This window comes from Lutra lutra, chromosome 11 (assembly GCF_902655055.1).
Source record: "Lutra lutra chromosome 11, mLutLut1.2, whole genome shotgun sequence".
Taxonomy (NCBI): Eukaryota; Metazoa; Chordata; class Mammalia; order Carnivora; family Mustelidae; genus Lutra; species Lutra lutra.
In genome coordinates this window covers 3,084,785-3,104,520 of record NC_062288.1, presented here as the reverse complement: position 1 = coordinate 3,104,520, position 19,736 = coordinate 3,084,785, and the positions used below count along the sequence as shown (strand labels likewise).

General features: G+C 57.7%; 1 protein-coding gene across 1 annotated transcript; it reads left to right on the top strand.

Annotated features, from left to right (window-relative positions):
* Positions 1 to 4,765: 4,765 nt before the first annotated feature.
* HUS1 (HUS1 checkpoint clamp component) lies at positions 4,766 to 14,479 on the top strand. Its single transcript, XM_047694727.1, has 8 exons — positions 4,766 to 4,908; positions 5,669 to 5,796; positions 5,877 to 6,053; positions 7,111 to 7,218; positions 8,127 to 8,201; positions 9,843 to 9,942; positions 11,259 to 11,378; positions 13,356 to 14,479. The coding sequence occupies exons 1-8, from the start codon at positions 4,857 to 4,859 to the stop codon at positions 13,436 to 13,438; spliced, it is 843 nt and encodes a 280-aa protein (XP_047550683.1). The 5' UTR covers positions 4,766 to 4,856; the 3' UTR covers positions 13,439 to 14,479.
* The last annotated feature ends 5,257 nt before the right edge of the window (positions 14,480 to 19,736 follow it).

Here is a 19,736-nt window from a genome sequence, read left to right as displayed (position 1 = left end):
GGAAGTTGGTTCACAAGGGCATCATAGGGCAGGTGAGCCAACAGTTAGCCCCGGGCACGCATCCTCACTGGGTGGGAATGACGCCCGTCTCCACAGCATACCTTGGTGCCCCGAGACCCTCCTCAGGTTGGGGAATTGAGGATAGAACTCTATTTCAGCCGGTGAGCACGACTGTCTGGGGCGGCATGAATGCGGAGATGCAGGGTCCTGATCAGTTTCAAAGCTAACAAGGACTGTGACCTTGGGCAGCGTTCTAGGACAGGTGGTTTGGGTTGTCGGAGAAATGCCCTGTGGCAAGCCCAGTATGAGTGAAGGGAGCTCTTATGGAGTTTCCTGGAGATATTGGAACATCAGGACAGGAAACCTGTACCCCCACCCCTTTCAAACCTCACCTTTGGCCGTGGCTGGGTCAGGGGCTGTTCTAGGGGCACAGAGTCCTCTCTCTGCATCCCCTATGCACGACCCTTGGCTGTTCCACTTGGCCGCTCCTCCTAACCAGAGGGGCGGTCTGTTCCTTGGCCTCCTCGTCACTAGGCTGGCCCGGGACTTGCACTGACTGATGGAAGGAGACAGAAGGGATGTTGTAGGAATTCTGGAGACTCTGCTGCTTCTGCCAGCTCCTTGGACCACCGTCCAGAATCACCCTGCCAGGAGGATGGGGGACCGCAAGGATCAGAAGGGGGTGCCCCGGGGCCACACCCAGTACCAAGCGCCAGGTGTGTGGGGGAGACCCCCTAGACCAGCCCCCAGCTGAATGCGGCCTCATCAGGACGTGCAGGTACAAGTGGAAGAGGCCAGACTCATGAAGACACCACAGACCCTTGTTGTCGAAGCCACCAGTTTGGGGAGAATTCCTTACACATCCGTCAGTGACCAAGACACTGCCCATTTCCTGCCTGTTCTCATATCTGGGGATGCTGGTCCCAGTTCCTTCCTAGTAGGAAGACTTCAGGATGGCAGAACCCCCTATGTTCGTTGGTGCTGGCAATGTAATGAGAGGCTGGATACACACAGACGATGGCCAGAGCACACATGCGGGGCAGAACGCTGACCCACGATCTGCGGCAACCAGCCCGGGGAAACCGGCCAGGAAGCTAACCCACCTACCCACCTACCCTGATGCCATGGCTCCCGTTGCTCTTCTCCGCAGTTCCCCACCTTTCAACTGGGGGAATCAGCAACTGGCTTCTGGGGTTTGTCATCAAAGTGATACGTAAGTGATGGGTCTCTAACTCAGCCTGCTGGGATCGTATTTCAACAGTGCCCATGCCTGAAAGACAGGAGAGAGCCGACAAATGCTGGTCTCCCTTGTCCTGGGAGGTGGGGGTCCCCTTCTTCAGAATGCCAACCCTGGGGCGCCTGGGGGGCTTAGTCGGTGAAGCATCTGCCTTCGGCTCAGGTCATGATCTCAGGGTCCTGGGATCGAGCCCCGTATCAGGCTTCCTGCTCAGTAGGGAGTCTGCTTCTCCCTCTGCCTTGGCTGCTTCCCTTGCTTGTGCTCTCTCTCTCTCTCTCTCTGTCAAATAAATAAATAAAATAAAATCTTAAAAAAAAAAATAGAACCCCAACCCTGAGCACTGTGTCTGACAGTTGCCACGGGCTCCATGAACGTTAATTCTAAAAATGTTTATGAAATTTATGGAAGTATTTTTCCTTCAGCATCTAAAAGATGAGAAGTCTCTGAAAAGCTGCTTAAGCAAAAACCATGCCTTAAAACCGGGACAATTCTCAAAAGACGTGCCCTCACGGCGCCTCTACGCTTTATTCATTTTAAGTGTTTTCATGTAAAAGAAAAAAGAAAGATAAATACTGCCTGTCAAATCCGATGCAGAAGCTCTGAGCCATGCCGGTCTCTTTCCCCTGGGGTAAGATTTCCAACACTAAGTGGTAGCACTGAGATTGCAGTCAGTCCTCCCCCAGTGGCTAGAGGAGATGAGCGGGCACCTGACCCACCCTGGGCAACAGCCAGCAAACACTTTCATCTGCTACCCTCTGGTTGTATTTTCATTTGAGGACAAAATTAGGGCATTTCCTCGCACAGGACACAGAGATAATAAACACCACCAACACCAGTTCCTAGATCATCCCGTGTCTCATTTCCTAATCCTGAGGTGTGGCTGTGTTTACATTGGAAGGCTGTTTACCAGGCAGACTGACAGCAACATGAATGTACATGCTGTTAGAAAACTTGGGGCACCTGGGTGGCTCCGTCATTACGTGTCTGCCTTCGGCTCAGGTCATGATTCTAGGGTCCTGGGCTCGAGCCCTGCATCAGGCTCCCTGCTCAGCAGGAAGTCTGCTTCTCCCTCTCCCATTCCCCCTGCTTGTCTTCCTTCTCTTGCTGTGTCTCTCTTTGGCAAATAAATAAATAAAAACTCAAAAGAAAGAAAGAAAGAAAGAAAGAAAGAAAGAAAGAAAGAAAGAAAGAAAGAGAGGAAGAAAGGGAGGAAGAAAAGAAAAGAAAAGAAAAGAAAACTCAGCGGCACACACAGGTTTCTAGAGATCTCTGGTGATCTCGTTCCTTACTGCACGATCATTTGGGAAAAGAACTTAGGGAAGTAGTGCAGTATATTTAATTATCAGAACTGAAATTATTAGGTTGCTAAACCTATTTAATTTAGTTTAAGTAAACTGCAAGACTTCATACATAAGATCCCTTTTCTCTTTCAGGAAAAGATCATTACAGCTTCATTTTATAACTGTTGGGTCAAAATTCTCAATATTATTTGGGCCTTTGTCTACACAGAATGCATTATCATGGAAGTCTTCTTAGCAAGTTTAAAAAGTTATTTTTTATGGCATAAAATTAAGTCACATAAAGTGAAGATCAGGGGTGCCTGGGTGGCTTAGTTGCTGGAGCAGGTAATTCTTGGTCTTGGGAGTCGTGAGTTTGAGCCTCACATTGGGTGTAGAGGTTGCTTAAACATAAAATCTTTAAAAAAATAAAAACGAAGTTCAATATTCTGTGAAACATTGTTTACAAAGTTTATTTAGAGACATTCTTTATGTGATCTCCACAGCAACCGCCTCATGTAATAACTTATCTACTTTAAAATTAATTTATGCTGGAGCATCTAGGTGGCTCAGCTGGTTGGGTGACTGCCTTCAGCTTCGGTCAGATCCTGGAGTCCCGGAATCAAGTCCTCCATCAGGCTTGGTGGGGAGTCTGCTTCTCCCTCTGACCCTCCCCCCTTTCCTGCTCTCTCTCTCTCTCTCTCTCTCTCTCGCAAATCAATAAAATCTTAAAAAACTTAATTTATGTCATCACAAAGAAAGCATGTTTTGTTTACAAAAAAATGAAAGGTGACATTAAATCACATTTGGTTTGGTAAACACTTCTATATTACAATGTAGACTGCAATTAAGTTTCACCTTATAGTCTTAAAATAGGGAGAAATTTTTGTAATTTTTGTATTTTACGCCTTTCGAATACTTTGTATTCGTTTTCACATCTTGATTCTACCTAAGTTAAAAGCAAGTTTGTGGGTCCTTATTTGCGAGCCACATTAAAATGAACACTTTTTATTTTACAATTTTTTTAAAGCAGGCTCCATGCCCAACGTGGGGCTCGTACTGACGACCCTCCATCAAGAGCCGCCGGCGGAGCCACCCCAGTGCCCCCAAATCACACATTCCCAGCATGGACGATCTTGTCTTTGAGCTGGATTCAGCGGATGCTCCATTTCCTGTTTTGTTCTTTGAAATTCTGCGACGTCGTGTACATCACCGACGCCGCCAGAATTTCACTCGGATCGGCGGAGTCCCTCTGGAGACGAGCTCGCCCAGTCACCCCTTAGGTTTCCAGGACCGGGAGTAAGGGGAGCGTCTCCGTGAGGCGGGGGGCGGGGGCGGGGAGGCGCAGGGATGCGGTCCTCGGCTCCAGGGGGACCCGCGGGGACTGACCCGGGGCGCAGAGCCGTCTGCGGGGACACCTGCAGGCCCGGGCCGGGAGGGGGGTGCGGGCTGCGTCCCCCGCGCAGACCCGCAGCTGCTCGCACCGGGGCATCCAGGACCCTCGCCCCCGCCCCGCTCTCTCCGCGCAGGGTAGCTCGGACCGACCCTCCCGGCCCCCCACAAAGCGGCTCCTGCGCCGCCCGCGGTCCCCACGTCTGTCGGTGCGCAGACGGCTTTCACTCGGACGCCGACGGTCCCAGCTCCGGGGTCGGACGCGAGCTCCGGGGCGGCCGTCCGAGCGGGAGGGTCCGGAGCGCCCGCGGCCGGAGGGGTGCGCTCGGCGACCGCGTCGCTCGGTCCCGGGGAGCAGCTGCGGGTCCCGCGGGGCGCGTCCCGGCGGCCGAGGGCGGTGGCCCCGAGCTCTCCCCGACCGCGAACCTGCGGAGGCAGCGCCCGCTCCCGGGGGCCGCGGCCCGCACGTCACCACGAGCAGAGGCCGCCCCCGGGCACGTCCGACGCCAGCGCGCCCGGAGCGGACCGGAGACCCCAAGTCCCCACAGAGAGGACCGGAACGGGACCCGCGTACGCCCCCTCCCGCGGTCACGACCCCGGCCCCGACCCTTCGGGATTCGATCTGGAGCTCAACCGCACCCGAGGACGTGGCCCCTGACCTCGCCTTCCCCGGGGTGCGACCCCGACTGTGACCCGGACCCGCCTCTCCGGTGACCCGCGTCGAGGGTGACCCGGGAAGCCCTCTCCCGGACACCTCGCCCCAGGTCCCGCCTCCCCGGGGACGTGGCCATGGGTCCCCGCCTCCCTGGGGGCGTGACCGTGGGGCCCCGCCTCCCCCGGGGCGGGCCGGGAGGCGGAACCAATGCGCGCGCGGCGGCGTTTCCGGCGGGAAGCTGAGGAGGGGACCCGAGTCACCGCCACGGACGCCCCGCGCGGGCCCGCGTCCCGCCATGAAGTTTCGGGCCAAGATCGTGGACGCGGCGTGTCTGAACCACTTCACGCGTGAGCGGGGCCCGCGCCGGCCGCGGGGGCCGGAGAGGGGCGGGCGGACCGGAAGCAGCAGCGCGCGCGGCCGGGACCCCGTGGGGGCGTGTGCGGCCGCCCGCGGGGCGAGGATGGAGGATGGGGGCGCGGGAGGGTCGGGGGGCGCAGGGCGTGGGAGCGCGGATGGGTCGGGGGGCGCGGGGCATGGGGCGCCGGAAATGCCCGGGAGGGTCAGGGGGCGCGGGGGTGGGGATGGGGTGTGGGGCCAGAGGGCGTTGCTGCGGCTCAGGATGGGGCGCGGAGGTGCACGGGGCCTCGCCGGGGTGGCAGGGGTGGTCAGGCGTGGGCACTGGGAGGCGGGAGAGCTGGTGCCGAGGTACCCAGGCTGATTTCCCCGACTTGACTGGGACCAGGTGGCTTCTGCCAGCGCACACCTGCCTTGGAAGCGGGGCCGCAGGGTCCCTGCGCCCTGTGAGTGCCAAGCCTTGCACTGGCCTCGGGGCTGCAGCCCCCTGCGGGCCTCGGTGCAGGATGAGTGGGGGACCCCCCCAGCTAGGGGCCAGTAGCCCCCCAGCTGGCTGTCCTCATCCCGCCACACCTGGCGGGGCTGTGAGGCGGCTGGCGCAGCCTCAGGGTGTCAGAGTGCTTTCCCGAGGGGAGGGGACAGACCGGTTCTCTTCCCAGCGGGCAGTGTCCTCAGGCTGCAGCGTGGTCCCAGCCAGGTTATGCTCCCACCCTCCGTGTGCTTCCTGCTGATTCCGGCTTTGCCTTGTCGCAGGGGTCAGTGCCATGATAGCCAAGTTGGCCAAGACGTGCACGCTCCGCATCAGCCCGCAGAAGCTGAACTTCATCCTCTCCGACAAAGTGGCCAGCGGGGGCGTGAGCATGTGGTGTGAGCTGGAGCAGGTGTGCGCGCAGCCGGAGGCCGGGAGCTGCACCCCAAGGTCGCCAGAGGCCGCACTGGCCCCCTCTCTTCCTTCCCGCAGGAGAACTTCTTCAGTGAATTCCAGATGGAGGGTGTCTCTGCAGAAAACAACGCCATCTACCTAGAGCTGACCTCGGAAAATCTCTCTCGGGCCTTGAAGACGGCCCAGAATGCCAGAGCCCTGAAGGTCAAGCTGACGAACAAACACTTCCCCTGCCTCACCGTGTCCATAGAGCTGGTGAGCAGGAGTGGGCGTTCCAGACGCTTCCCGGGAGCGAGGCCAGTGCCTGCGGCCTGGAGAAGGCCGGTTGGTTTTATTAAAAGGAAGGATGTGCCCACAAATGCCTGCTTTCTGTTAGGCCTTCTTGCACCTCGTGCTGTTGTGCTCACACTGCATTCGGCGAGGGCCCTGCCCTTTCCTGGGTCAGAGGGCTCCCACGTCCTTTCCTATCTGCGTATCCCCACGTGGAATCATGCTTTCTGTCCAGCTCCACCGTGGAAGGGTTTTCCCCACCTCCTCTGTGACACTTTCCGGTGACCTCTGATTCTCCCAGAATGCACACATCTTTCGTGCTGCTTCCAGAAGCCTCTATTGCCCGGCTCTCCTCGAGACACACACCCCACGGGCTCTCCTGACTCACAGGATGGCGTTCATATGTACTACCATGATGGCCAGAGCCCTGCACGCCCGGCCCCACCTGTCTTGGAGCCAGATCACCAACTGCCACCATCCAAATGGTTCCCAGAGTGTCCCCTTCTTGCCTGGCTCCCAGACTTTGGGGACCCTGGGGATCCTGCTTGGAATGTCTCCCCTTCCGGCTCCCTGAAACCTGCACCCTGGTGCCTCTTCTCCCCACCTGCCCTCACACTGGACCCTCCACCCCCTTTTTAAAAAGATTATTTATTTGGGAGAGAGAAAGAGAGAGAGTGCATGTGTGCACGAGCACGGGGAGCAGCAGAGGGAGAGGGAGAAGCCGGCTTCTTGCCAAGCAGGTCGATAACAGGACCCTGAGATCCTGACCTGAGCTGAAGGCAGATGCCCCTGTGTGTTGGTATCTTCCTTATTGAACCACATGGGCCCCTGGAGAGCGGGGACGTGTCTTATTCACCACGTGTCCAGCTCCTTACGGGATTTGAGCAGAACAGGCGCGCTGTGAGCACTTGGTGAATGGGCTTCGATGAACGCACAGAACATTGCAGTTGGGTTTGATATCAGTTTCTGATTGTCCTTCGGCTACACTGTTCGCTTTTTTAACACCAACACTGACAGTATGTCCCACTTTTTCTCTTGACAGTTGTCTGTGTCGAGCAGTAGCCGCATTGTGACACACGACATCCCCGTTAAGGTTATTCCTAGAAAATTGTGGAAGGATTTGCAAGAACCTACAGTTCCGGACTCCGACGTGAGTGATGCCCGTCGTCTTCTGCTCATGACGTGTTGCGTGGAGTGATGAGAATTCCCTGCCGTCAGTCATGGGCTCGCGGCATCCCTCATGTAGAAACTGTTTAGTGGCTGAGAGGAAACGCTGGTCGTTTGTAAAGGACACTGCAGGACAACGCTGGCAGTGTTTGCCTTTCGTTGATGACGTAAAACATCTTGAAACAGCGCGGCGTGTAGTAGAAAAGCCACACTCCGCACAGGGAGGGCAGAGTGCTTGGATCTCTGTGCCGAATGAACTAACCTAACATAGCACTTGGGGGGCAGGAGCGGTGCCCGGAACACGGGCAAGAGCCAAGAGGGGCTCCTCCAGTCCTGCCGGCAGGAGTCCCAGAGCCCCTGAGAGGAACGAGGACCCCAAAGGGTGCCCTGCCTCTCGCTCTCACGTTCTGGAAGACGCGCCGCAGGGAGCCCGGAGAGACCTCATTGACTCCTGCCCGAGGGCACCTGTGCCGACAGTGCCATCTCCGGCGTTGTTAGGATTCGAGCTCCGGGGCCGGCCTGGCTTGCGGCGCCTGTCGGGGTGGGAGGAGGCCAAGCACGTGGCTCTGGGCCCTCAGAGGACGGGCCCTGGGGTGCTGAGTGCCACCCCTGGGCGTGTGCAGCGGCATCTCAGCCGAAGGGCTGCATCCTGGCCCCGGGAGAGTGCCCACGGGGACGCGGTCGCCCCGTTAACCAGAGGCTGGCAGGAGCAGACAAAGTTATAAAGTTGTTTTCTTTTCATATTTTGAGAGGAGCTTTATTGAGACAACTTTACGACAGGCCTTCAGAGCTGTTCAGCCGACACACAGTCCGAGCCCAGGTGGCAAGCCGGTCAGCACTTGGCTGTGCTTGTGTTTTCAGTCCTCCCGACGTGTGTCGTTGGTTTTGTAGGTCAGCGTTTATCTTCCGGTCTTGAAGACGATGAAGAGCGTCGTGGAGAAAATGAGGAACCTCAGCAATCACCTTGTGAGTGACGACTTTGGAGAGCAGCAGTCCGCGACTTTCAGGACTGTTCAGTTCGGGCCCTGGGCCCTGGGAGGAGGCCCGGCCGGATGGAGGCGTGGGTGCCTTCATGCTCACCGCTGCGGTGTCCGGGGCCCGGGGACCCGGCCTGTGCGGAGCCACCGATCCACGGCCGCCTGCGGAAGCCCCGTTCTCGGTGCTTCTCCACTGCCTCCCCGGAACGGGGAGTTTCGTGTTTGCCCTCACCCCTCGCATTTATCTCCGTGGTCCATTAAGAGTGTGTTCAACAGTCAGGCCTTGTGTCCTTATGTCTCGGAGAGCACATTCCGTATTTCGTCTAACGGTATCTCTTGAGTGAATCACGGGAGTTGGCTGGGAGTTGAGTGTCCTGTCCACTTTGCCCGGGACAAGGCTGCCCCAGAACGTCGTGATCTCCAGTGGCCGCTCTCCTGTTGATCCAGTCGTCAGGCTGGGAGCTCCCTCTGGGCCCGCTCCAGCACCTCGGAGACGCTCAGAGCAGCCCTGGGGCGGGGAAAGGCAGGGCAAATTAATCCCAGGCTCTGCTTGTTGTTCTTGTGGTCCAGGGGGAATGACTCAGCAAAGTGGCCTAGACAGAGTCATCAGGGGTGTTTTTCTCTCCTCTGGAATGTGTATGGAGAGATGTCATAGCATAGCTGCTACGGCCTGGAGTACTCAGTGGAAAGGTTCCGGAGGGGCCAGGTGCACAGGGAGCGTGGCTTGGGGACCAGAGTTCTGCCTCTGAGGGTCATAGGAAAGAGAGCGGAAAGAAGTGGGGTCACCCTGGAGGTGCTCGGACACCCTCACTGAGACCCCTGCCCTTCCCCCACCTCCTGCAGGGAGGGATGTGGCCTGTGGGGCAGTACTGGGGGGGACCCGTGCAGGAGCAAGGGAGACCTGCGCCGACAGCCAGGAGTCCACACCAGGTTTCCTGTGGCCCCCCTCCTGCTCCAGCCCCGGGGTCTCGTGAGGCCAGCTGGGGTTCTGGTTCCAGAGGTGCGGGCTGGGGTCTGGGACCCAGTCTGGCTGCACGTCCAGGTGCCTCGTCGGTGGCAGTGGTGGGAGCTCTGTCCTGCTCTGCCTCACCTTTTAGCCCAGCACCTTTGCAGGCCTGCACACATGAGCTTCTTGGTTAATGCAGTAGTGACTGTCGTGACATGGTGGCAGAGGGGGTGTCCTTGGCCACACCGACCTGGAGCCCCTCCCAGCGGCACTGGGCAGCGCGTGCGGCCTATGCCAGGTGTCACTGGAAGCGGGCAGGGTGGCGCGCCTGCACCGGGCCTGGCTGCTCTCTGGGCGCGGGGAGGCACTTCCTGTTGGGTGTCCAGCACTCTGGGTCAGTCTTCAGAAGTGGTGGGTGAGGATCGCTAAGGAAACCGTGGGTAGAGCTAAGGTCTTATCCAGACCTGTAAGACACAGTCACGCTGGAGTGGGGTCTCCACTCTGAGGGGCCCCTTCTCTGGGGGTTTCCAAGTCCCCCCAGTCGGGGATGCCGGGTGGGTCTTGCTGCCGTCAGGAGTGGTCGGGCTGTGGGGCTACCTTGTCACCTGGTTTGGCAGAAGCTGATGTCCCCCCCCCTTTTGCTTTCCTTTCCTTTTTTAAGACTATAAAATACTCAATTTGCAGATTATCGAAGCAAACCTAAGTGGAGACTTGAACTTGAAAATAGAAACAGAACTAGTGTGTGTTACAACTCACTTTAAAGACCTGGGGAACCCTCCATTGGGTAAGTGTTCGGTGCTTCGCGTTATGTGTGTAATACATTGTTGCAGGTGTCACATCTTGCTGAGATCTCTACCTGGAACACGGGAGAGATCTCAGTTTCACGCTTGGCGGGGAACAGGCCGCTGAGGTCCAAGTGAGGAAGGTTGGCCTCCCCGGCCTAAGGAGCGGCGCCTGCCCCACTGGTCCCCTGGGGGCCCCTGGTGACTTGTGTGCCCATTTCTCACCTGGAATGGCGTCACAAGGTAGACGAGGTTTTGTTTCCTCCCACTTTAGTCCCTTGTATTTATGAAATTAGACTAGCAGATGGCAGCTTTCCTCGCCTGACCAGATTTTTCATTCCTTACACAACAGCAAAGACCATGGGACCAGTTTGGTAGTGGTGAATGACAGGGTAACTGACTGGATGGGGGAATGGAGGGACCTGAGTGGTGCCCACAGAGCTCTTGGCCAGGGCCATGCACTTAGTGGGTGCTAAGTGCTGGAGTAGGCGGCAGGTGGGGCCCAGGGAACTCCGCAGATGACGTGGAAGCTGGATTACTCCCACCCATGTTCTTTTTTTTTCCCCCCAAGATTTCATTTATATATTATAGAGTGGGGGGAGGGGCAGAGGAGGAGGGAGAAGCAGACTCCCCGCTGAGTGCACAGCCTAACAATGCAGGGGCTCGAACCCAGGACCCTGAGATCATGACCAGAGCTGAAGTCGGGCTTAACTGACTGAGCCACCCAGGCGCCCCCGCACATGTTCTTTCCCACCTGAGAGGCCCGTCGCCTTTACAGTAAAAATGCGCAAGTGCCAGGTGGCGTATGGAAGGCCTGTCAGCGCGGCCAGAAAGGCTTTTACCTTGTAGAGAAGCACGTCCCGCTCCAGCCAAGTGCGGTCCGCACAACCGAGGCTTTGCTCACTGTCCTGTGAAGGGCCTGCCGTCGGTGTTACTGTGTTACTGTGCTCTTTATTTTAGTAAATTACGATAAGGGTCTTGTCTCTGATGCGTGCCCAGAGTCGAAAAGACCTTTTCTTTCTTTCATTCCCCTTTGGAAGGGGCGGTCTTGCGCGAGCTCTGTGTGGTCTGCTCCTCACTACATGTCTGGGGACTAATAGGGACCGTTTTCTTGGACCAGAACGGGGAGAGTGGGTCATACCTCAGGTCGCCGTAAAGGAAGATTCGCTGGGAATTTGCAGTGTTGAGAGAGAAGCGTGTGCACCTCGGTGGCGTCTCCCGGCCGCGCCTGCCAGCGGGACCGTAAATCATTGCTTTTCACTGTCGTCACGCCGGCCCGTCTTTCCTGTCTCATCACGAGCTGTTCCTGTCTTTGCAGCCTCGGAGGACGCCTCCCAGGATCGAGACCCAGCGCAGATGGCTGAAGTGCACATAGACATCCGGAAGCTCCTGCAGTTCCTTGCTGGGCAGCAAGTGAACCCCACGCGGGCCGTGTGCAGTGAGTGCACGGGGGGCCTCGTGCGCATCTCCGATCCCGTAACCAGAGGCCGGCTCGCAGTGGTGCCCGGCCCCGAGCGCAGACACAGCTCAGCCGCGGGGGCCCTGTGCTCTAGGGCGGGTGGGGGCTCGGGTTTTCCTGGATTCAGCCGTGCCGTCTTGGCACGGGGCCGTGGCCGCCTCACCCAGCCGTCATGTGGGCTCACTCGTGTCCTGGGGAGAAGCTTCCAGAGGATGGGTGCTGATCGTCCCGTCTTGCCGTGTTGGTCTGAGCTGACACGAGGACGCTCTGACCCCATAAACTGGGCTTGGGCTGAAGGTCTTCTGCTCTTGTTCCCCCAGTCATCCTGTATCTGGGCATCTGGCTTCCTCTCAACCTCCAGTTTTCCACAGTGGTACCTTGGTCGGAGTCGGCCCTGCCTTCCTCTGTGCACCTGCCTCTCGGCTCCCATCAGTTACTGGCTGCACATGACGAAGGGCTCACTCGCCCCGAACTTTTCAAGGATTTTTCTGTCTCCTTGCCACTGTGATGACACGGCAGTGGAGAGGGAGCGCCGCCTCTTGTGGAAGAGCTGTCGGGCTGAGCCCTGGGGGCGGAGCTGAGGACCGTCCAGGAGTGTACCTGGCAGCTGGCACATTGCCAGCGCTCTAGACGAGGAATAGAGAATTCTGGGTGCCTGTGCCAAGGACGACAGCCCTCCAGAAGGAGAGACATGCAGCGAAGCAGATCACAGCAGGGCAGTAGCGCATGTGGAAGGCACTAGGAGGGGTGATGGGGCACAGGAGGTGGTGTGCAGAGGACAGAGGGCCCGGGTTAGGGACGGAGATGCTGGAATGGCTGGGTCCTGTGGCTGGGGCAGGTGCCAGTGTCCCCGTGCGCTGCATCCCGAGAGCCCCTGGGCTGGCCTGTTGCGTGTTCCTGGGTCTGAGGACTGTGGGAGATGTGCCTCAGCGTGGGGTCCGTGCAGGCTTAAGACGGTCCCCCCATGTGCTGATGAGCTCCGGACAGGCTGCTGGCTGTGCTGCTGCGGTCCTGGCGAGCCCTGCAGACGGCTCCAGCGTAATGCAGCTGTGCCGGCGCAGAGCGGAAGCCCAGCAGTGGGGTGGCATTGCCCTTGAGTGCGCCCTCTTGGGCCATGTTGGTTCTGGGCCAGGCGGCCATCTGAGCTGCTGGTGCCCTCAGAAGAGGACTTTGGGGTCCCCAAGAGTGGCAGAGATGGACCAGGAGATTGTGACAAAATGTGGATTTCTCCTACCCTTTCCTTCATCCTTCAAACCAGCTTTTCTGCCTGTAGTTTCTGCCTCTGGGGTGGCGTCCTGTAAGTGTCCAATCTGCTGCCCCGCACTACCCCCTCCCCCACCCCGGAGCACACTGCCCCACGCCCTCTGTCTCTGCCCACCACCTCCCCAGTAGGGTATTTCTGCTGGTGTGTGCCCCTTCCTCACCACTGTCCCCTGCGACCAGTCCCTCTTCAGCCTGGCACTTGGCCAGGGCCACCCTAATGGGCTCCACGTGGTCTCAGCTGCTGGTCTCAGAGGCCTGGAGAACAAGCGACCTGCCCTCAGCTCCCCTGCACTGCTCCCGCATTGGTGGCCCTGGGCCTCAGCCACGGCTGTTGGTCCTGCCCCCACTGCTGTTGAACGGAGCAGGCCTCCCATGGAGTTTGCCCTCCACCCTGTGCAGTGCCCGACCTGGGCCTTGGTGCGACGTGCAGCCTTCCTGCGCCCTGGCGCGCACCGCAGCCTGTCCCTGGGGGGAGGTGGGCTGCAGCACTGGGCCTTCACACACTTAGGTCACTCTCAGGCGGGAAACCACATTTTCCTGGAAGGACCCTGATTTTGGTAAACGGGGGCTCTGCCACAGTCCCGTGGGCCAGTCCCACAGTGCGGGGCGGAGCATAGGAGGCCAGGCTCTGGGAGAAGACATAGCGGCTCGGTGGGCAGGGTCTTCGCGGTGACAGGTTTTCTCTCTCCGCAGACATTGTCAGCAACAAGCTTGTCCATTTTGATTTGCTCCATGAAGACGTGTCCCTGCAGTACTTCATCCCGGCCTTCTCCTAGCCCGCCTCCGGCCACGTGCGTCTGCGCGTTACTCTGCCCCACCGTGATAGTCTAGCTAAAAACTGAGTTTGTGGAAGACAGCTGGATAAACATACTTCTTTATGTGACGTTTTGTTCTCGTGTCTGTTTTGTCGTTAAGACATGGGAAATGGGAACAAGAGCACGTATCTATGCAGACTTCAGGTAGGGTGGGGCTCCCAGACGCTGCCCGGCTCTGGCTCTGCTCCTTGGAGCCTGATAACTGGGGCACACAGAGGTCACACAGGGCAGCGGGGGTGTTGAGGGGTGCCCGGCTGCCGCTCGTGGAGCCTGGGGTCCGCGCCCGTGAAGGCCGAGTCCCTGGGCTCAGCTGCTGGTCCGCCAGGGTCCCTGAGGCCCACGGGGGTCCTCAGTGATGGTCCTCACCATCCTGTCTTCATGCGCAGCACTCGGCTGTCTGGAAAACACATGGTATTTGGACAAAGAAGAGCTCCGGGGGCTGTGTTCAGGGCTGAGACGACGTCTGGTCTCTGCACGGGCGAGCCGGCCTCCGCCTGACAGGGTCTGCTTTCTCATCCGCCAGGGCCTGCCCCATCGCATCCCGTGGTGGGAGAGTTCCCTCTGCCCTGTGGACGGGATGTCGTGAGCAGTGTCTTAACTCCCGCGACAGCCAAGCAGTGAGGCCGTGGCCTGGGGTAGAGGAGGAAGGGGGACATTTGCACAAGTGGAAAACTCTTCTGTGGCCTTTTCTGAGTCTGGGGTGAAAACCAGCATTTGAGTGCCTCTCTGGATGCTGATATTATCAGTGGTAGTTCACATGGGGCCTAATACTTGGTCACGTAACGTTTTAAAGCCAGCTCGTCATTTTGCTTTTCAAGCCTCTCTCCTCTCTTTGGCTGCGGCCAGCGGTAAAACTTAGAAACTCCTGATGTTCGATGAAGCAATGTCTGAAAATAGTTGATAAAACTTTTCTTGTTGTTGTTAAAGAAAATGCGTAGTCAGTTACTAGATGAGGAAATTGGTTCTTTCTGATTATTTAAACGATGTTTAACATGTAATGAAGTAAGATACAGGTCCTAGGATAAGTTAGTGGTAAGACGGCGCATCTCCTCACCTGTCGGGCGCGGCGTGCCTCGGGTCTCTGCCCGGACATGGAGTGCGCGTCTGCGGGCATCCCGCCCTTGGGCGTCTGCTGTCACGGGCAGGGCCCGTCCATGTCAGAGCTGCCCAGACACTTGGGGTTCTGCACCATGGATCCTTTACTTGCCAGAGTGGATTGCGTGGCTTGCCTGGGGCCACGCGGCTGGGGGTGGGGTGGGACTAGGACCCGCGCATCTGACTTGGGGTCGGTAACCCTCTTCTCGGGGCGCTGCCGCGCGGCCGGAGCCTGAGTCCTGCATGGCAGTCGGGGTCCACCCGTGGCTTCCTGCGTCTGGGAAGAGGATGTTCGGGGTAGCTCCTGTGGTAAAGCGGCTTCACGGGCAGTTTCTAAAATGTGCTGCAACCACGTGTAACCGCCCTCGGGTTTCTACAGCGTTGGTTTTTTTTTTTTTTTTTTTTTTTTTTTTTTTTTTAAAGATTTTATTTATTTATTTGACAGAGAGAGATCACAAGTAGACGGAGAGGCAGGCAGAGAGAGAGAGAGAGGGAAGCAGGCTCCCTGCTGAGCAGAGAGCCCGATGTGGGACTCGATCCCAGGACCCTGAGATCATGACCTGAGCCGAAGGCAGCGGCTTAACCCACTGAGCCACCCAGGCGCCCTCTACAGCGTTGGTTTAAGCGCTCCCGGATTGTGATGGTTTTAGCGATGGCCCGAGTCTGTGCGTGTGGCCCCGCAGGCTGTCCCTAGGGGTTGGGACGCGGGCGCTCTTCCTGCTTCTTGGAAGCACTCCCTGCTTCGCGCTGGCCGGGCTTCGGCCTCTTGGAGCCTTGGCCCAGGATGGCTCCCGCGGGCTTCGGGACCCACCGGGCTGCTTTTCCGAGCAGCGCGCCATGGGGAGTTCTGCCGGCTCAGCGGAGGAGCGCGAGGAATGTGTACGGTTTGAACAGGCAGCGTGCTTCCAGACTGACACCCCCAGTGCCGAGGTCTCTCGCCCGCGTCCTGCACTTCGGGGACATGCTCTGCTGGCTGCGGCCGTGTGGGGCTTTCCTGGTGCTCGGGCTCAGGGATGTTTAAGAATCCTCCACCCCGCAGCTCGTGACTCTTGTCCGGTGCCTCGTCATCCTCCTCGCAGGTGCCCCTGGGCCTGGCAGAGGACCCACTCGGTCTGCGTTTTCCTGGGCGGGAAGCGTGGCTCTGTCCAGGCAGCGGGGGCACCGAGTGGCTCTCGTGTTCTCCGTGGACACCGTCCAGTGGGCGGAGCTGCGTTTGAGGAGACACAGTCGTGTCCTTGACTCTGGAGTCCAGGGTGGGGTTGGAAGGAAAGTTTCAGCTCCTGGCGTTTTTCAGCTTCTCAATATCGTCCTTGAGCCAGGAGGCGGGCAGTCTCTGTCCGGAGATGAGGGGGGTATTAACCCCACAGACACCTTGGGGTCCGCTTGATTATTGACTATGTTTGGGAAGCCCTGAAAGGCTTGTGTGCCCTTTGACCCAATATTTCTGATTATAGGAATTTTCACAGAAATTATAATCAAAGCTGTTGCTGTGATCTTGTATTAAAAAAATCCTGAAATCCTGAATATGAATTCCTAGGGGGTTTGTTAAATTATCTATGGTGTGACAGTATTTTCTGCTGTAAAAGTAACGTTACAGAGACACTCAGGGTTTATGATGTATAGTTATGAGTGTGTCTGGTCGGATTCCAGTTCGAGAATAATCACATACGTGTGGGGGTATGTGTGTATGAGTGAGTGACAGGGAAAGGTTGGAAAAATATACAGCAGGGCTTAACCCTGATTATTTATGAATGTTTCATTTCGGTCTTTGTAAACTGAGGTGTCCTCTGAAACTCTTATAATCAGTTTTGTAACAAAAAATAAATTATTTTTGGAGGGCCTGAGTAATAATATTTATTATCTGAACGCAGTCCATAATCACCGGCAAAGACCGTTTCCTCTTCGTTTTCACGCGTGTCCTTTCCTGAGTAGAAGCGTAACCTCTCACCTGTCATGTGAGATCGCCGGAGGGTCCCGGCGCGAGTCGTGCATCAGCGAGGCAGCAGCACTTTGCAGAATGACCGCGTCCCGGCCTGCGGAGGAGCCGAAGCTGGTGTAGTCGAACCTGTGGTGAGGAGAGTGTGACAGCCGCTGGGGCCCAGGCTAGCCTTGTGGGGAGGTGGGGGGGGGGGCTTTGCATATCTGTAATTACCAGAGGGAAGACCCCTGGGAGCATGGGGATGGGGCCGCCTCCCTGAACCCCACTGAGTGAGCTCCGGTTCCATCAGAGACCCTGGGAGGCACAGGGGACGTGGGTTCTGTATCCCTGTCCCAGGCGTAGCGTCTCAGAGAGGCTGCCTCTGTGGGGTTAAAGGAAGTGCAGCCCTCAGGCATTTTCTGAGTTGAGGAGCAGGCTGAGGAACCAGTCCCCCCCACCCCGCCCCGGACTGGTCCCCAAACTGGTCCTTATGGGTCCACCCAGTGGTGCGCAGGAGGCTCTGATCATCACTTCCCAGCACGCCCTGACCGTAGCCGTGTGCCCCCGGCAGAGGGTAACTGCAGCCCCTCTGTCCTCCTTAGGGAGGGAAACCCCAGGTCTGGCTAGCTGTGTGGGGGTGTCCCATCTGCAGAGAGCAGGAGGAGAGGGGAGAGTGACAGCAGGACTGGGGCCAGGGCGACCCCTCCTGCTTTTGTCCCTTTGCCTTCCTCCTCTCCCTCAGGGCAAACCTCTAAGGAGGTGGGGGGCCTTGCCCCTGCTCACCTTCACCCCCCGGCAGCCGAGTTCTTGGGGTAGGGGCTGGAGTGTGAGGCTTGTCCCATCGAGAGGTCCTGCTCAGGGTGGTTTTGGGGTGTTTGGTGGTTCATCTGCCCCTAGCAACACAGGGACCTCCCTTCATAGTGGACACGTCTGAAGTAACCTGGTGAATCACTGGTGGTTCCCACTGAGCTGTGCAGGGGCTTCTAGAAGCTTAGAGGGGCCCCTGCCCAGAGGAACCAGGGACCAGGGGCGAGGGCGTGTCCTGAACCCTCCTCAAGAAGTGCACGCGCACACACACGTGACCTGGGTGGTCAGATATAGCAAAGTTTCCAAAGATGATCTTATTTCTATTTTATCATTTATCAGTTATCTGTATCAATAGTTTTGATTGGTGTAGATTTCAGGGAGAAGCTTCTCCAGATAGAAGGTCAAAGGAAGAAAGAGACCAGTGGAAGGGGGTGCGCCCACGCAGGACCGGGTGCCACCAGCAGCCCTACCCTGCCCACATGTAACAATGTGTATTGTGGACCCCAAGAAATTCCCCCAATACATCTTGTGCTTTTCTTAATTACTGTCTTGGAACAAGATAAATGCAAAACAGGTTATGTTATCTTCTTGCTCATAATGTATTTTGTAAGAGAAAAATCAGTGATCACTGAAGTCTTCAGTGCTGAATAATGACTTCTGTGATGACCTGTGTCCTGTCAGTGTCCCTGTGGCTTTGCAGAGAAGGAGAGGGAAAAGGGGATGGGGGGGAGGGAGGGAAGGGGGAGAGAAGGAGGAGGTAGAGGGGAAAGGGGGAAGTAGGAGGAGGGAGGGAGGGGATGGGAAGGGAAGAGGAGGGAAGGGGGAGAGAAGAGATAGAGAGGGGGAAGGGGTAGGAAGAAGAGGAGGGAGGGAGGGAAAAGAAAAAGGGAGGGAGGGAAAGGAGGAGGAAGGGGGTAGAAGAGGGAAGGGGAGAGGAGGGAAGTGGAGGGAGGGAGGAGGGGAGGGAGGAGTGTTAGAAGAAGGAAGAGGTGGGAGGGAGGGGATAGGAGAGGGAAGAGAGCAAAAAGAAGAGGAGGGAGAGAGAGGGAGGAGGGGGGGTAGTAAAGGGAGAAGGAAGGAAGGAGGGAGAACAATTAGCAACCAGGTCAGGCCATCAGGATGGCAGCACCCCCAAGTGGCCAGAGTGCCCAGGCCTTTGGGATCACTTATGAGGGTGTTCAGATCCTGGCTTCTGGATACTTAGTTTCCTTTAGAAGCCCATGGGGAGAAGAGATTCTAGAGGGGCAGGTGCCGCCTACCGACCCGATTCAGTGAGTGTGTGAGTGTGCAGGGCAGTCGCCCCTAGCTTTAGGAGCCTGACCTGGAGAAGAGCTTTGCCAGGGTCTTGTTCAGGCCTCTTGGGAGCACAGGGCGCCCCCTCGCTGTCACTGTCACCCACTTTGTATGGGCGCCTCCCTGGCCAGACTTACACTCTGCAGGGTCACACCGGATAGGACTCACGCCAGGTGTGACAGCTCCTGTGAGGCTTCTGTGGGGGGAGGGTGGAGGCGGGGGGTTGGGGGAGTGGGTGGGTGAGTCCCCAGATCCCCCACCCAGCACGCGCCTGATTGGCCAGGCCCTCTGATGCTGGGGCAGGGGAGGGCTGCCCTGCCACTGGGGCCCATTGTGGGTGCACCTGCGGCTGTCCAGTTCTCCAGTTCGAGCGGGAGGCCCCATGGGAGCGGTCTGTGGGGGTCCGGGCTGGAGGGCACTCCTGCGAGCCCTGCCCCTGCTCTCCGTGCTGCAGCCCCTTCCCCGGGTCAGCTCAAAGGACGGTAAGTTCACATCTACCAGCATCTCAGCAGCTCCCCTCACCTTTGCTGCAGTGTAATTACCGAATTCGCCCCCAGCTGTGATGCTGGTGTGCTGATGGGGGAGCCCTGGGGCATGTAAAGAGGACAATGAATGCGTGCATGCCCCGGGTGGGGGGGCGGAGGGGGGACCTCCAGGGGGGAACAATGTGCCAGGTGCACCCAGCTAGGTCCATTCAGAGGTGGGGATGGAGTCCTGCAGTAAAAGCCCAAGCCGGATCTGCACCGAGAGCCCAGAAAGGCCCTTACCCGTGAGGAACAGTGTCCCAGAGCTGGTTGGCACTGTGATTATAGGGACCTGCCAACAGACCGTGTGGGGGTCACGCTGCCCTCGTGCACTGGGCACTGAATCCCAAATACGGAATTTGTGGTTTAAAAAAACCTCTAAATAGGTAGCTTTGTTTATGAAACTTAGCAAAAACCAGGGAGGATTGGATGGCTGAATCAGGTGCTTCGCCTTCCGGAAGGTTCTCCCAGGGGCTCAGTCCTGGTGCAGGGAAGTTGTGGGGAGGAGCCTTTTGGACTGGCAGGTGAATTCTGGGGGTGACTTCTGGGGTCTTGGCGGCTCCCCCTGTGGAGTTTCAGTGGCCGTTTGGTAAAGAAAGCCACTAACTGATAACATCCGGAG

What these genes read in the sequence shown, in the direction of transcription:
- HUS1 (XM_047694727.1), top strand. Translation starts at nt 4,857, where the DNA reads ATGAAGTTTCGGGCCAAGATCGTGGACGCGGCGTGTCTGAACCACTTC. An exon ending in CTACAGTTCCGGACTCCGAC is followed by an intron (nt 7,219 to 8,126) that starts GTGAGTGATGCC and finishes TTGGTTTTGTAG; the next exon opens with GTCAGCGTTTATCTTCCGGT. An exon ending in CCTGGGGAACCCTCCATTGG is followed by an intron (nt 9,943 to 11,258) that starts GTAAGTGTTCGG and finishes CTGTCTTTGCAG; the next exon opens with CCTCGGAGGACGCCTCCCAG.